Genomic DNA, 14402 nt, shown 5'->3' on the forward strand with positions numbered 1-14402 from the left:
CGGTTAAAGATCAGAAAACAAGCATACCTTTGAAGATTCGACAGCACATACGAGTGGCCGCAATACCAAGAAATGTGCATCCAGAGTACAACAAGGCCAGAAGAATTGCCCGAGCACGAGCCATGTCCGCCAGATATGCAAATGACCTAAATACCTGTTATGTGGGTGCATCCCCTTATCCGCACCATCCGGCCCACGTAACTTGTGTAGTGAATGGACAGGGCCAAGAGATCACATCCTGCACCATCAATACCACAGCGATTGATACTGCCGAAGAAGCCGCGATAGCCCACGCCATCATCACTGCCCAATACCCAAACACCATACTTACCGACTCTCAGGCAGCGTGCAGAAATTACTTACAAGGTCGAATTTCTAAAACGGCACTTCGTCTTCTTTTAACAAGACAGAGCATTCCCGAAGTTTATATAGTTTGGGTGCCAGGACACGAATCCCTTGAGGGGAATGACGCGGCTCACGCCGCTGCCCGCGATTACATACACCGGGCCGTTTCTCTCACCGGGCAGTCACCACCTCATTCACCTAATCCGCAACCTCTCTTGCGCTACACAGATATATTGGCGGACTACCGACACAAACGGCAAATTTTCCCCATTCCACACCACCAACTCACAAGGGATGAAGCAACAACGTTCAGACGACTTCAAACTAACACGTATCCACACCGTACCGTTCTTCATGCCATTTATCCGACAGACTATCCAGCCACCTGCCACTACTGCCCAGCGCCCGGTACCCTATACCATCAGGTGTGGGAGTGCCAAAAGACACCGGACCTGCACTCAACCCCAACCCCTCTATACAACAGTGGACGGGGCGGTTGACCAGCAAGGACCCTACGTTCCAGCTTGACCTGGTGCAAAGGGCCCGCGCAGCCAGCCGCAGCCAGGGGATCCCGGACTAGGGATCCCCTCCACCGGGCGGGTGCCCTAACAACTGCACCTGTTGTTTTAATAAAGATTTGTTTCATTCATTCATTCTCGGAATGTAATTCTCGGAATACATGTCATCATCCTTATAACACGATATGATGGTTCAAAAATTCATACTCACTTCCATACAAAGATATGGATGGTTACCTCACAGTGACACTATTTACCATGCTTGCGAATGAAAAAATTGACCACATCTTTCCGCGGGAAGAACCCATGGGGTGATAAGACGCATCTGGGCGCTGCTTGTTACGGTTGCGCCGACCATCGCGTAAGCAGACCGGTTATTCTCCATTCAAATCATCGGTGGTCATCGGATGTCATCGGAGCGGCGGCGGTGGAGCGAGTGAGCGGAGCAGCGCAGTTATTGCGTTTATATGTACCGCGCGTTAACGGTGAGGGGAATGAGAGAGAGTAGCGCATGCGCATGTGTTAACCGAGGGCTAACGCGCGCTGACGCACAGCTGGCATCGCGAGGGGAGCGAGCGCTAACGCAAGATGGCGCTGCGGTGAGAGCGGCTTTACCGCGCAGCTGGCGTGGCGAGGAGAATGGGGGAGAGGCGTGCGGACTGCGGATGGATGGAGGGACAAGGCGAGTCAAAGAGATGCGTCGCATCTAGAACGCCTCGATTAATTCCCCTGCCACCTGTTCTCGGCCTTCGCCTGAGTCAAAACCGGCTGGCATGGCTTGCTTTCACAAGCCATGAAGTAGTGCGGAAGGTGGGAGCTTGTTTTGTTACGCATATTCAGCTGGTGTTCCCTTAATCGGTCGTTTAGACTGCGGCCCGTTCGACAGATGTACACCCACCCGCACTTGAGTGGGATAATGTACTATCGTGATAACTTGAAATACGAACAACGGAGCATGTGGCTTTAGTACACGCAGCGCATCCTGGCGATCGGCCGCGTGTGCGCAGTGCGAACAAATTACGAGAGTTCGTGACCAACTGTCATATGGGAAGACCATGTTATTTTCATCGTCCGGTGGGCGCTCAGGATTACATAAAAAATGAATGAATATAGCTGCCTGCACCGTTTAGTTAGATAGATAACGAAGTTAGACAACGCTTGCGTGATTGATTGATTGAGTGTAGGGTTTAACGCGCCGACGCAACGCAGGCGATGAGGCGCGCCGTAGTGGAGGGCTCCGGATTAATTTTGACCACCTGGGGATCTTTAACGTGCGCCGAAATCTCGAACACACGGGCGTTCTTGCTTTTCGCCTCCATCAGAAAAGCGGCCGCCGCGGCCGGGAACCGAACCCGCGACCTCGTGCTCGCGTTGAGCGTGGGCCTAACGCTGTCGAAGACAAACCAAAGCGCTCACACACCGAACTTCGGTGTTTCCATATCAACGTTGGACACAAACTCTCGCAGCTTGTTCGGGCTGCGCATACGCTGTCCGTCGCCACGATGCGCGGCATGTACTGAAAGCCACGCGATCCGTTGTTCTTATTTCAATTTGCACACTTCACGTATCACGTAGCATGTCGTTTTAGGCAAACTGGTGTCAGTTCTATTCCTGTCAGGATCTTGGGGCACAGTATAGGCACCGGACACTGCTGTTTGCGCGCAACTCCAGCGCCGCCTCTTGCCGCCCCTTAACAACTCTGGGTCGGTGGATGTCGCGACGGGCCGTTCAGCGCACGTAAAAACACATGCGCTGCGTGCGGTTCGACGTTGTGTGGCGGAAGTTTTAAGTGCAGAGCATTTCTTTAACTCACGATGTCACCCTTTCTAGTTGTCCATCGTAGTCCGCACCTCTCCCCCTACACTATATAAAAAAAATAATACTTACCGGCGCCTGGTTTCGATCCCAGGGAAGGTACATGGTGCTCTACCGACTGCGCCACAAAGCCGACACAGAATGGAGGGCTACGAATGCGCCTTATATCATTGACTCATTCAAACTACGTCAAGAAGCTGCTGATACAACGCATTCACTACCTGTGGACGGAACCGAGGTACATGGTGCTCTTCCCACTGCGCCACAATAATCATACCCACCTGATAATAAATGATGTCATACCCACCTGCTAATAAATGATGTCACGTGACCACGTAATTACGTCTCCTCATTTAATTAAAATACAACAACCGACAGCAACAAGTGCAACAACTTTAACGTAACGCAAACTACTTAACGTCGTGCGCCCCCGGAAATGCTATGCATTTGATCGTGCCCCTCGCGAGGGGGATGTTTAGTTTCCTGCCGCAGCAAGAACCAGGCGGCCTCCTGCGCAGTTTGTGGCGCATACCCACTTGGGGGATTGGCCAGGATCGTTTCACTTACTACATGCCGGTTACGGCAGGGTTTGACTCGAACGTTTTAAAGAAACATAGTTATAATTGCAAGTTGCAGGGTCCGAAAGGATCAAAAGGCTGCAGGAAAGATTTAGTGGCAGCGCCGCTACTGTTGAGCGAAGGACAGCCACAACCGCGAAAGGCAGCCTGCCATCGTTCTGTACAGGTTTATCGCTCGGGCAGCCGTGGGAGAATAGGCGTCGCAAGAAATGATTTTAGCAGTAAAAAACGTCAAGGAAGTAAGAAAGTCATGACATTTTTGTCAGTGGAAGGAGTAAACTTGTGAGTACGATTACCGTTTATGCGCAGCGCAGACACGAAGGGCCGTAAAACTAAAAGGTTTGCTTTCAGTGTACATACAAATCACGCGCTGCGATGAATCGCATGCCGTCGAAGTTGTTGCATAACACAAGGTACTACCGCTTCCGCCACTATTGTTTGTTCAGCAGTAACCTTGTTTAGCGAGATTCACGGCACCGAATGGATACCAAAAGGCGGCACAAGAATATGCATTCACAGCACTTCGCGGGTGATGCCAAAAGCAATGTAAAGACGGTCAATACGCATCCCGCTTACTGCCCTACTTATTCCCTGAAGTCTACATTGTTCGGCCACGCATTCCAAGCGAGAGCATGAAAAGCTATCAAAGGCAAGGTTGCATTCACTCGCGCTGACTTCTTTAATGCGTTTTACGTACTCTGAAAGTTGATGTTATTATTGTTTAAGCAAAGGATGCAGAGGAGAATTCTTTAATGCGATTTTCGTACTCTGACAGTTGAGGTTATTGTTGTTTAAGCAGAGTATGGGGAAGAGCAGGAAATACTTTTTTGGAGAATTCCCAACGACCTCAAGAAACTGTACCACAATTAGCCGCTAAAACGACTCCAACATTACTCACAAGATAGAAGCCGAAACTAAACGGAATCTTCATAAAGACAACCACTGCTCCGCAGCAGAATTCGAACTGTGTGGTACTGCGTTTACTTTGTCAACAGCTAATAACGTTTGGAATGTGTTGCTAATTAGTGTCAACACCAATCGAGCTGAAGAAGGGCAAGGGAAAAAGTAACTGTAGTGTGGTTGCGCCAACAGAGGAAACAATAACACAAACACGCTTCTGTCGTGGAGCGCCTTCGTATACGCTGGCCACTGACCTGAATTGGCGCTGTAAATAAGGTTCCCCTGCTGAGAATGGGACTTCGCAACGATGTCTGTCCCGTCAATTTCTTTCACGGCGCACACGCGCGCGGGAACGTACAATCTAATAATAATAATAATAATAATAATGACTTTATTTGGCATCAAGGATACATGATGCAGGAGACCTGCAGAAAAAGCTGGCGTGATGCCAGCTTGACAAGGCCGCAGGCCCCCCTCCCTCTCCCCGAACACATGGCAGCAGCCGTCACACTTTCATAAAAATATTCCGGATCATACGCGTGAAATAAACAGGTCTACTACAAGAAGAATCTTTACTCTACATGTGTAATGAAACGAAACGTGTAATGCTTGAACAAAATATAGTTTCACAAAATACGAAAAATGTAGGCGCATTAGCCTTAAAAAAAAAGAGAAGAACCATACGCGTGATACATACAAGTGAAGCATACGAGAAAGTCTACGAGAAAAAAGAAAAAAAGGAGCAACAAACACTGTACAGTTGAAGCGCATTGGTGCTTATGATGCTAGAAACAAATAATCGATTTCGCAATGCGAAAGACAGGCGTACTTGCCTTGCAAACACAAAAACAGCATCATAAAGAAAGGAAATGCCTAATTTATCGCTTTGGCAAACACCACAAATACATTGTCATTTTCCGAAACAGTGAAAAAAACAAACAAGACACCACCAAACGTATCGCAGGAAAATACAGAGCAATATACAAAAATACAAGTCAATAAAAAAACAGGATACAAAAATACATTTTTAGGAAAATTGCAAGTAACAGAGCAAGTGATCATGTCGCCAGGAGAAAATTAGTTGTTTAAAGGTGACTTTTTCTAAGTCAATTTCTTTATCCCAAAGTTCATTTAGCAATCGTGGAAGTTTATTTCCCAGCGATTGAAGACCGTATGTGGTTCTAAAGGTTCGAACATTCCACATTTCATTTTTTCGGGTATTATACTTAGGCTGGTTAAGTACTAAATCTGCCAACTGCTTTAGAAACGGGTTACAGTTTTTGATATCTTGCTTATATTTCTTTGACAAAATAAAATCGTACATTTGTATTACTGGCATTAAGTTGTATTTTTCAAATAAGGAGCGCGTATGATAGGTACTTGGCACGTCCTCTACCGCCCGTAAAAACCTCTTTTGAAGCTTATGAAGTTTGTTTAGGTTTTCTTGAGAAGTTAGAGCCCAAACTAGATGGCAGTAATTGATTCTTGATAAAAATAAGGTATTGTAAATTAACAACAAAATATTCCGAGGAAGCAAGTGCTTGTTTCGGTACACAAGGCCGACTACCTGAGCGACCTTCGCAGCTAAAAAGTGTATGTGATGATCCCATGATAATGTTTCTTGAAATATTACTCCTAATATTTTAAGTGAAGGGACTATCTCGACAGGGATGGAATTTAAAATAATCGTTTGATTTACAATTTCCGTTTTATTTTTAGCATGAAATACCATAGCCTTAGTCTTTGCAACATTTATTTTTAGACCATTTTCTCTTGTCCATTTTTCTAATCTAACCAGCAGTAGATTTGCATGTGTTATTAGTTCGTTCACTGATTTTCCTGTTAACAATATACTTGTATCATCTGCATATATTATAAATTTAACGTTTGAGGAAATGTTCACGATATCATTAATGTAAATATTGAAGAGGAAAGGCCCCAAAATGCTTCCTTGTGGAACTCCTGTAACGATTGACAAAGAATCTGAATTGTGACAACCCACACTAACAATCTGATTACGGTGTTGCAAATAAGACTGTAGTAGTGACCCCGCCGTTCCACGAATACCGTACCGATCCAGTTTTTGAATAAGTAATTTGTGGTTGATGTGGTCAAAAGCTTTCGTAAAATCAACAAACAAGCCCAACACAACGTTTCCCTGTTCGAATTGCTGATAAATGTACTCTTTCTGTGCCATGAGAGCATATTCTGTACTAAGGCCTTTGCGGAAACCATACTGCGAATCATGAAGCAACTGAAACTTCTGTTCAAAATTATTCAACCGTTTCAAGATTAGCTTTTCTAATGCCTTCGATAAGACTGGCAGAATGGACACTGGCCGGTAATTTGACATGTTATTCCTATCGCCTTTCTTGAAGAGTACGGTAACGCGTGCAACTTGCATTTTGGAGGGAAAAACAGCGCGGCCAAGGCACAAATTAAATATATGTGTTATATATGGAAGAAGAAACATAAGAACATGTTTTATAGGTTGAACTTGCATCCCGTCAATATCAAGTGCGGTAGTATTTTTCAAATTCAAAACTAGTAATTTCACTTCATTCTCACTTGTCGGATCTATAAAAATGGTACTGTCGATAAATGGGACCTTTTCAAGATTATTACTCACATCACGTGTTTCTGCGACATTTACAAAGAATTTATTAAAAGTGTCGGCCAAGGGCTTTCCCGATATAACCTCGCCGTTAAGATTTATGCTGTGTACTGAACCCGAGGACACATTGCGATTTAAGAGAGAATTTAGCCTTTTCCACATTATATCTGAACACCCAGAAACTGAGCTAAACATATTGTTATAATACTCTTGCTTAGCCTTTTTCAGGTCTTTATTTAGGCGATTCCTTTTAACCTTGAATTCTTTAAACAGTTTAGTATCTCTCGTTTTAAGATAGCGGCTAAATAACATATTTTTTTCTTGTATTCTTTTCCCAAGTTCAGCGTTAATCCAGAGTTTACGAACCTTTCCGTTCTGCTTTGCTTTAACCAAAGGAAACGAAGCAGCATAAATTGGCTTTAGAATGTTCAGAAATTCTTCGTACGCCTTGTTTGGCTCTTTTATTTTAAGCACATTCCCCCAAGGAGCCCTTAAAATATTCTCCGAAAACGTTTTCAGAGTTTGTTCGTTTATACGCTGGGTGAAAAACGTGTTCGGTTTGTTTTTATCACATAAATGTTTCCGACAACAAATGTATATTGGCAAATGATCACTCAAATCCACAGTAATAACACCAGCCTTGAGGTTTCCTGTCGGTATATTTGTTAAGAACAAATCAATCAAGGACGAAGACATTTGTGTGATTCTCGTAGGAATAGTGATCACATTAAAAAAGCAATGAGACTTCAACAAAATATCAAGTTTTTGTACTACAGCTTCCTGTTTGAGCATATTTATGTTCATGTCACCGCCACACACAACGTCAAAGCGACTTGTATTAGCGAAGGCAAAAAAAGTGTCCAGGTAATCCAAAAAGGATGCCGTTTCGCCGTTTGGTGATCTATAACAAACAGCAAGAACCACATTTTGTAGTTTAACTGATAGAAACTCGAAGTCATTGCAAGACGTGGTGAAATTTTGAATTAGGTCACAGTCAAAGATCTTTTTCACTAGAATACATACACCACCGCCACGACCGGAATTTCGATTAAGGTAGAATGTATTGTACGAAGGCAGGCGAAACACGCTGGCTTCATCTGTCGACCATGTTTCAGTTAACATTATGACGTCAAATACGTGATTCAGCTGTTCAAAAAAAAGTCTAAGATCGGACTGTTTATTATTTACCGATTGCACATTCAAGTGAAAACATTTAAACGAGTTGGAATACAAATTTCCTAAACTTTGCGAAAACGCTTGCGGAAGAACGTAAGAATCGTTTCCTACGCTAGCCATGTCGAGCCGATCATTTCCTCTTTCTTTAACTTAGCTTGTTCAGATCAGCAGCATTCGCAATGCGTATGGCTTTCTCCCCATCAGCTTTGCGCACTAGAACTTTCCCATTTGAGTGCCATGCATACTTGAAATTCGCTTCTTTAGCCCAGTTCTTTACCTCAAACAACCGCGCACGTGTTCTTTTCGTCAGGTTTCCCGTCAAGAAGAAGTCCGTATCTAGGCTGCTCAGTTTCTTTCTGTTTTTCCACCAAAAGTCTCGGTCCGCTTGCTTCGCAAAACGACAGATAACGACCGGCGTCTTATCTTTTTTGGGCGGAAGCCGATGAATGGCGACCACATCATTTTCTGCGAGTAGCGGAAGCTGGTGTTTAGCTGCCATTGCATTGATCTCTTCTAGCAAGTTTTCGTCTTCCGTTTCCTCTATTCCGTGGAATTCTAGGTTCAGTCTACGGCTCCTCCACTCAAGATTATCTACTTCTGCCTGTAGTTCAGCTACTTCTCGGTCCCGCATCTCTACCTTTTCCAATCTACGCTTAAGGTCTTTGACATCATGCTCATTCTGCTCTGTTTTTCTAAGTATTTCGTCGTATTGCTCACTCAAGTATTGTATCGCGTCGTCAATGCTCTCAACCGTTTCTCTGAGCGGTACCAGTTTGTCCAGCTTGTCGTTAATAGCTTGCATCCAAATTCGGACATCCTGCATGTCGGCCTCACTGCTCAGTTCTTTTGATTCAGCTGGAGCTGCTCGCAACCTCGACCGCCTCTGTAACTTCTCGCGCGCTCGAGGCCGCCAGTAGTAGTTCAACCCCGTAATTTTCCGGAAATCGCACAGAAGCACTTGAGACACAGGGAAACTATTTGCCAGAACAGTTTTCAAGGTCTTGACACCTTTAAAAAAATTGCAGAATCGCAAAAACAAACCGAGAGGTGCCGAATATATGAACGCGCGGCCGCCGTCTGCCTCTCACCGACCCAAAGTTAGCTCAAGCTTCCGCGGGGCGGCGCTGGGTGTACTTATTCGTCGCGCCCTCTGAGCTGTCAGAGGGCGCGGCAAATAAGTACACCCAGCGCCGCCCCGCGGAAGCACGTGCAAACTTTGGGTCGGTGAGACGCAGACAGCGGCCGCGCTTTCGTATATTCGACACTTGTTGGTAGTTATTTTTTGCGATTCTGCGATTATTTTGTAAGGTGTCTCATGCTCGAAAACTGTTCTGGCAAATACTTTCCTCGTGTCTCAAGTGCTTCCGTGCGATTACCGGACATGTACGGGGTTTACTGTCGGCCTCGCGTGCACGAGAAACGGCAGAGATTGTACGTTGCCGGGCGCGTGTACGCCGCTAAAGAAACTGGTGGGACAGACATCGTTGCGAAGTCCCATTCTCAGCAATGGAAAAGCTTATCTACAGCACTTCTCTTCAGGTCAATACCATCTTTTTCGTGTATCGCAACCCCATAAAGTGACTCTAGCGTATACAACGACGCTCCACGGCAGGAGGGGCGTATTTGTGTTCCTTTCTCTGTCCGCGCAACCACACAACAGTTACTATTTCGGTGGCCCTTCTTCGGCTCGGTTGGTGTTGCCACTAATTTTCAACGCATTCCAAATGTTATTAGCTGATGGCAAAGTAAACCCAGTTCCACCCAGTGGGAAATCTGTTGATATAGCGGAGCTGCGGGTCGTAAGAAGATTGTTTAGTTTCCGATTCTTGTGAGTAATGGTGAGTCGTCTTAGCGGCTAATTGCTGTACGAAAAGTCTGTTTAGTTTCGGCTTCTTTCTTGTGAGTAATGGTAGAGTCGTCTTAGCGGCTTATTGTGATACAATTTCTTCAGGCAGTTCCGAATTCTCCACAAAACTATTTCCTCTTCCACTTGCTCCCCTCTGCCTAAAAAATATAAACGTCAACTTTCTGAGCGATATTTGGGATGGAACCGAAGTCGTCGCATTCGTTCCCGAGTAGCCGCACTCCTCGTGCCGCGGCACCGTTCTCTTCGTCACATCCGTTATCGTCGCATCCGTTCTCGTGCCGCGGCTCTTCTTCTTTGGGAGTTCCGCTCTTCTGTTCCCCATCTCTACCTTCGTCATGTGGTTTTGTGCCCTTCTGGTAGGTTGCGGCATTGGTGTAGGGCGGTCTAGGGGAAATTGTTGTTCGGACCTGTGTCCAGAACGGAAGGGAGGATGGTTGGTTTTGTTGATTGTGTGGAGAGTGAAGGGGTGATGGTATTGTGGGTCTTGATCTGGAACGAGGTTTTTCAGTTTTTTGGTGTTTCAATTGTGGAAAAGCACGGCTAGAATTAATAAGTGTGCGTGGGGTTGGTGAACGTGGGAAGAATTTCCAGATGGGTATAATAGAGTTTTTAGAACTGGTTCTTCTCGGTGAGGCTCAGTTGAGTGTACGAAGTGGGGTTTGAGGTAAAGCCCGTCTGGTCGGGGTTGACATCCCCGTACGTCGTCTCAGGGTCTGTATTAGTGCTATGAATCACGCTCCTGGCCTCGAACGGAGGACCTCGACGGTGCTCTGGGCGTTGGTTGAATGGTCAGCTTATAGGTCTCGGGTTTCTCGCGTTTCGAGTAATATCTTGGTTCATGTTTGTTGGTGGTCGTGGTAAGAGAATGACGTTCAGGCGACAAGAGGCTGCAGAAAAGGTTGTGAGGAGAATATTTTTGGGGTGTTTTTTCCGATGGGTTTTTTTTTCTTTTTTCTTCGCATTTGGTTTGGTCTTGTTGTGGCAATATGTGTAAACCTCATGCTTGCCAAAGCGCTCATTTAATGGTTTGGGTGGCGAGAACTAGTTTTGGGGTTTACTGCCTGTCAATGGTGGCCAGGCCACTGTTCTCATGTGTGGGACGTGGTGGGATGGGGGTCCTACGTAATGGCTGTGGTGCCAGGAAGTAACGTTCGTATTGGCATAGAGCGAGCTAGATGAGGTCCTACCGCAGTAGGCCTGGCCAAGAAAATTCTGAAGCGTAGTGCGGGCTGAAATCGACAAAGTCCAAAAGTTGAAATTACTGCAAAAAATCACTAAGTTTATTATTTGCAGTGCGCTTTCAGCGATTAGTGTGTCTGTGTATTAGGTATGGTTTCGCAGTTGGTGCTATGCTTCGCTTTTTCAGCTGATTTATTGTGGGGGTGCGTTACTCTTCCGATATGGGCCCGCAATGCTCTGAATGCCAGGTGAGTTTCCCAAATATCAAATTCCAGTGAAAAAGGAATTACTACGCTATTAAAGTGATTTCAGGAGTACCAGTAGCCAGAAAGTGATGCTCGTGTCGTTTGTGTCGGCTTAGAGCGAAGTGGATGAGGTCCTACCACATAATGTCTGGCCAAGAAAATTCTATGGCGTAGTCCGGGCTGAAACTTCCTAAGTTGGAGTGTTGAGATTACTGGAAAACATCTGCAATTTGCCCATTTACAGTGCGATTTTAGCGGTTAGTGTGTCTATGTGTCGGGGTGGTCTTGCAGTTCATACTGCGCTGCGCTTTTTAAGGGGAGTGGTTGCGCCACGGGTTGGCACCCCGAGATGGATCCGGAACCGCTCTGGATGCTATTTTCAACTTTCAAAGTCAGGTGCTATTTAGACCCCATTTTCTTGCTGAAGGTGTGCACGTTTAGATTATAGGGCGAGGAATGCGTTTTTCAAAGTTTTGCAGAGGTAGTTTTTGAGGTTTAGGTTTTTCCCGGCCACCAGTCATGGTCCCGGGTTTTCTGGGGTTCGAACTCGAGTATTTAGGTGAAAAGATATTTTAACAAGCTGCACTGGCTAACGTTGGGTGGGCGTTTGTGTGAGGATTGCCGTGAGGTGATTCGTCTCTTTCTGCATTATATTTTTAGGTAGTTCATCTCAGGAGTAGTAGCTTAGGTGAGCTTTCGACGGAAAGTTGTTCGAAGTTGTCATTTATGGACGGATTCTGTAGGTTAGGGTATCGTGGTGCCCTAAATTACATAGTTGTGTTGGCCGTTGTGTTCAAAATGTGCAAACTTGCAAATAAAGGTTTGGAAAAAGTTGTTTTGTAGATGTGTTGCTGTTATTTAAAGAAATAATTTTTCGATACATACAAACATAATTTTCCTGTAGGTGGGTGGTGGTAATAAAAAGGCTGTCGTAGGTTCGTTAGAGTACGTTAAGGCTACGCTGAGGTATGGGGTTGTAAAAATGGTGAGAAAAGGAACCAGCTCACAGGGGTGCGTCCTTCTTTGGCTGTGTTCAGTTGACGATTCCCGACTTTTCGGCGCACGCTAAAGTTCCCCGGCTGGTCAAACTAAATCCCGAACCCTCCACTGCACTACACCGCCTGGCCCAGGCGTATCTTCAGCGTGTAAACCCCAAAATCAAATATTCCATAGGCTGCATCGGAGTGTACCGTTGTGTCTCAACCACGTGTGACCATGTTACCAGGACACAAAGTGTAATTTAAAACCTTAGTAGCGAGTTTGACGAACTGCTTTATCTCGATCGCCATCATCATATTCAAAATTATTGAAGACTTCGTGCACTTCTTTTTTTTCGATTTAGTGAATCTTATTTTTAAACTGCCCTCATACAAGAATTAAAACGCCTTCACTTTTGAGGTCGAGCGGTGTTTTCAAACAATGTCTCTAGCACTTAAACAAATAAACATTTGTTTCTTATTCACTAAAAGGGGACTTACCGATTTTATTATTTCTGTATTGGTTGTTAACAGCTTGATTAATGCCCATTTCGTCTGTTATCTTCATCCGGCAATTTGACGACTCCGAAGTTTTCGGCACGTAATGTTAGACAATATAAAAAAATTGAGCAAATTTGCTAGTAAATTGGGAAACTCTTAACAAAACAAAACTTATAAAACTACCTCTTAGGAAATTTTTTGAACATTGATCCCACGGGATAATGAGAAGTGATTATAGCAAAATTCAGCAGCAATTGTGCTCTTACCTAATGATTGGTAAAAAAACTGCTCCAAGTTTGTATCTGGCACGTGCGCTAACACATGAGGGGAGGCACCTTTCGAAACAAAGCGGCAAAGCTCTTAAGGCTTCCGTGCTTCAAAGCTTTCTAATCTTTCGAAATGAAGATTCTGAAGTTTCTGAAAGAAATAATTGAAGTGCAGGACCATCGAGTAATTTATATTACTTCCAAGGTAATACTGGTATTAGTAAATCTAATATCATTTACATCCTCTTTAGACCCTTTTAGACCCTTTAAAATTCTTTTACACCCATCCCGTCCCGCGTAACGCCTACCCCGTCCGCGCAGCCCGCATCAACGCCCTCCAGAACAGTAAATGCCCCCAAGAAATTGACTAGTTGGCACCGCATGGACATCATCTGATCTCCCCTCCATCCAAGGCAAACGAACCCTTGATATTCCATGTGCTACCATTCTAGAAGCGGAACTCCATGCCATCATTCAAGGCATCGATTTCCCCACGTTCGACTTTCACTCCTCCGTCCCTTCACATATACGCATCCTGATGGACTCATTCGAAGCCCTAAAGACACTACAAAGTCCCACATCGACCAATCCCATTGCCAACGAAATCTTGCATCAGATCTCCATCCTAAAATATAGCGGCATTCATCTTCGCATCGACTGGTAGCCAGGACACGACGAGACCTCACCGGGGAACCAGGCAGCCCACTCGGCTTCACGGGAGTGTATTACCCCAGTCCTCAGCTGCTACCCTACTTGGCTCCTCCGCCTCCTGAGTCATTACCGCCAGCCATACAGATTCTACGGCACAAAAAAGACAAAAATGCTTACGCGTTATCAGGTTTTTATGAACAAATATTTTGGCAATGCTGGCTTAACCCCGGAGATATTCCGTAAATGGTACACCCCATCCCTGCCGCCTCGATGTTCCTTCTGCGCCTCCCTCACACCCGCCATCCTCCAGCACCTAATTTGGCACTGTCCAAAATTTACGCGTTACAGAAAGTTCAACCCTCCTCCAAATGCCTCCTCCTCATACAACGACCCTCGAAAACTGGAAGCCTCCACGCTGACTTTAATTGCGCACTACTCTCTAGAAAGCGGTCTAGCGCAAGTAGTTTAGAGTTATGAACCTGCTCTCCTCACCCCACGTGGCCTCTTCCGCCTTCGTAAGGCGCCAATCAGCTTCAACTTCAAGGGTTTATTTTCAAGATGTCCCAAGCTACGAATATCCCACCCTCTACTCCCTCTTCCCCCACTTGACCTAGCGTCTTCCTGATGTAATAAAGGCTATCTCCTCTTCCTCCTCCTTTCTAGAATATTCCCTTCACAGGCATCATTCCGAGTACCGGTGGTCGCGCGTACAATTTACTAGTACATTGGAATGCCTATTCCTTGACAGAGCTATTCGTCTATCCAGGAAA

General features: G+C 45.4%; 1 protein-coding gene across 1 annotated transcript; it reads right to left on the minus strand.

Moving 5' to 3' along the window:
- Positions 1 to 8091: 8091 nt before the first annotated feature.
- Positions 8092 to 13759, minus strand: LOC144146508 (uncharacterized). Its single transcript, XM_077678452.1, has 2 exons — positions 13735 to 13759; positions 8092 to 8903 (listed from the first exon to the last, which is right to left on the minus strand). The coding sequence occupies exons 1-2, from the start codon at positions 13757 to 13759 to the stop codon at positions 8092 to 8094; spliced, it is 837 nt and encodes a 278-aa protein (XP_077534578.1).
- Positions 13760 to 14402: the final 643 nt, after the last annotated feature.

The sequence above is a fragment of the Haemaphysalis longicornis genome, unplaced genomic scaffold, assembly GCF_048455015.1.
Source record: "Haemaphysalis longicornis isolate Haplotype H1 unplaced genomic scaffold, Haemaphysalis longicornis Haplotype H1 scaffold_7, whole genome shotgun sequence".
Classification (NCBI taxonomy): Eukaryota; Metazoa; Arthropoda; class Arachnida; order Ixodida; family Ixodidae; genus Haemaphysalis; species Haemaphysalis longicornis.

What these genes read in the sequence shown, in the direction of transcription:
- LOC144146508 (XM_077678452.1), bottom strand. Translation starts at nt 13,759, where the DNA reads ATGACTCAGGAGGCGGAGGAGCCAA. An exon ending in TCAGGAGGCGGAGGAGCCAA is followed by an intron (nt 8,904 to 13,734) that starts GTAGGGTAGCAG and finishes CTGTGTCTCAAG; the next exon opens with TGCTTCTGTGCGATTTCCGG.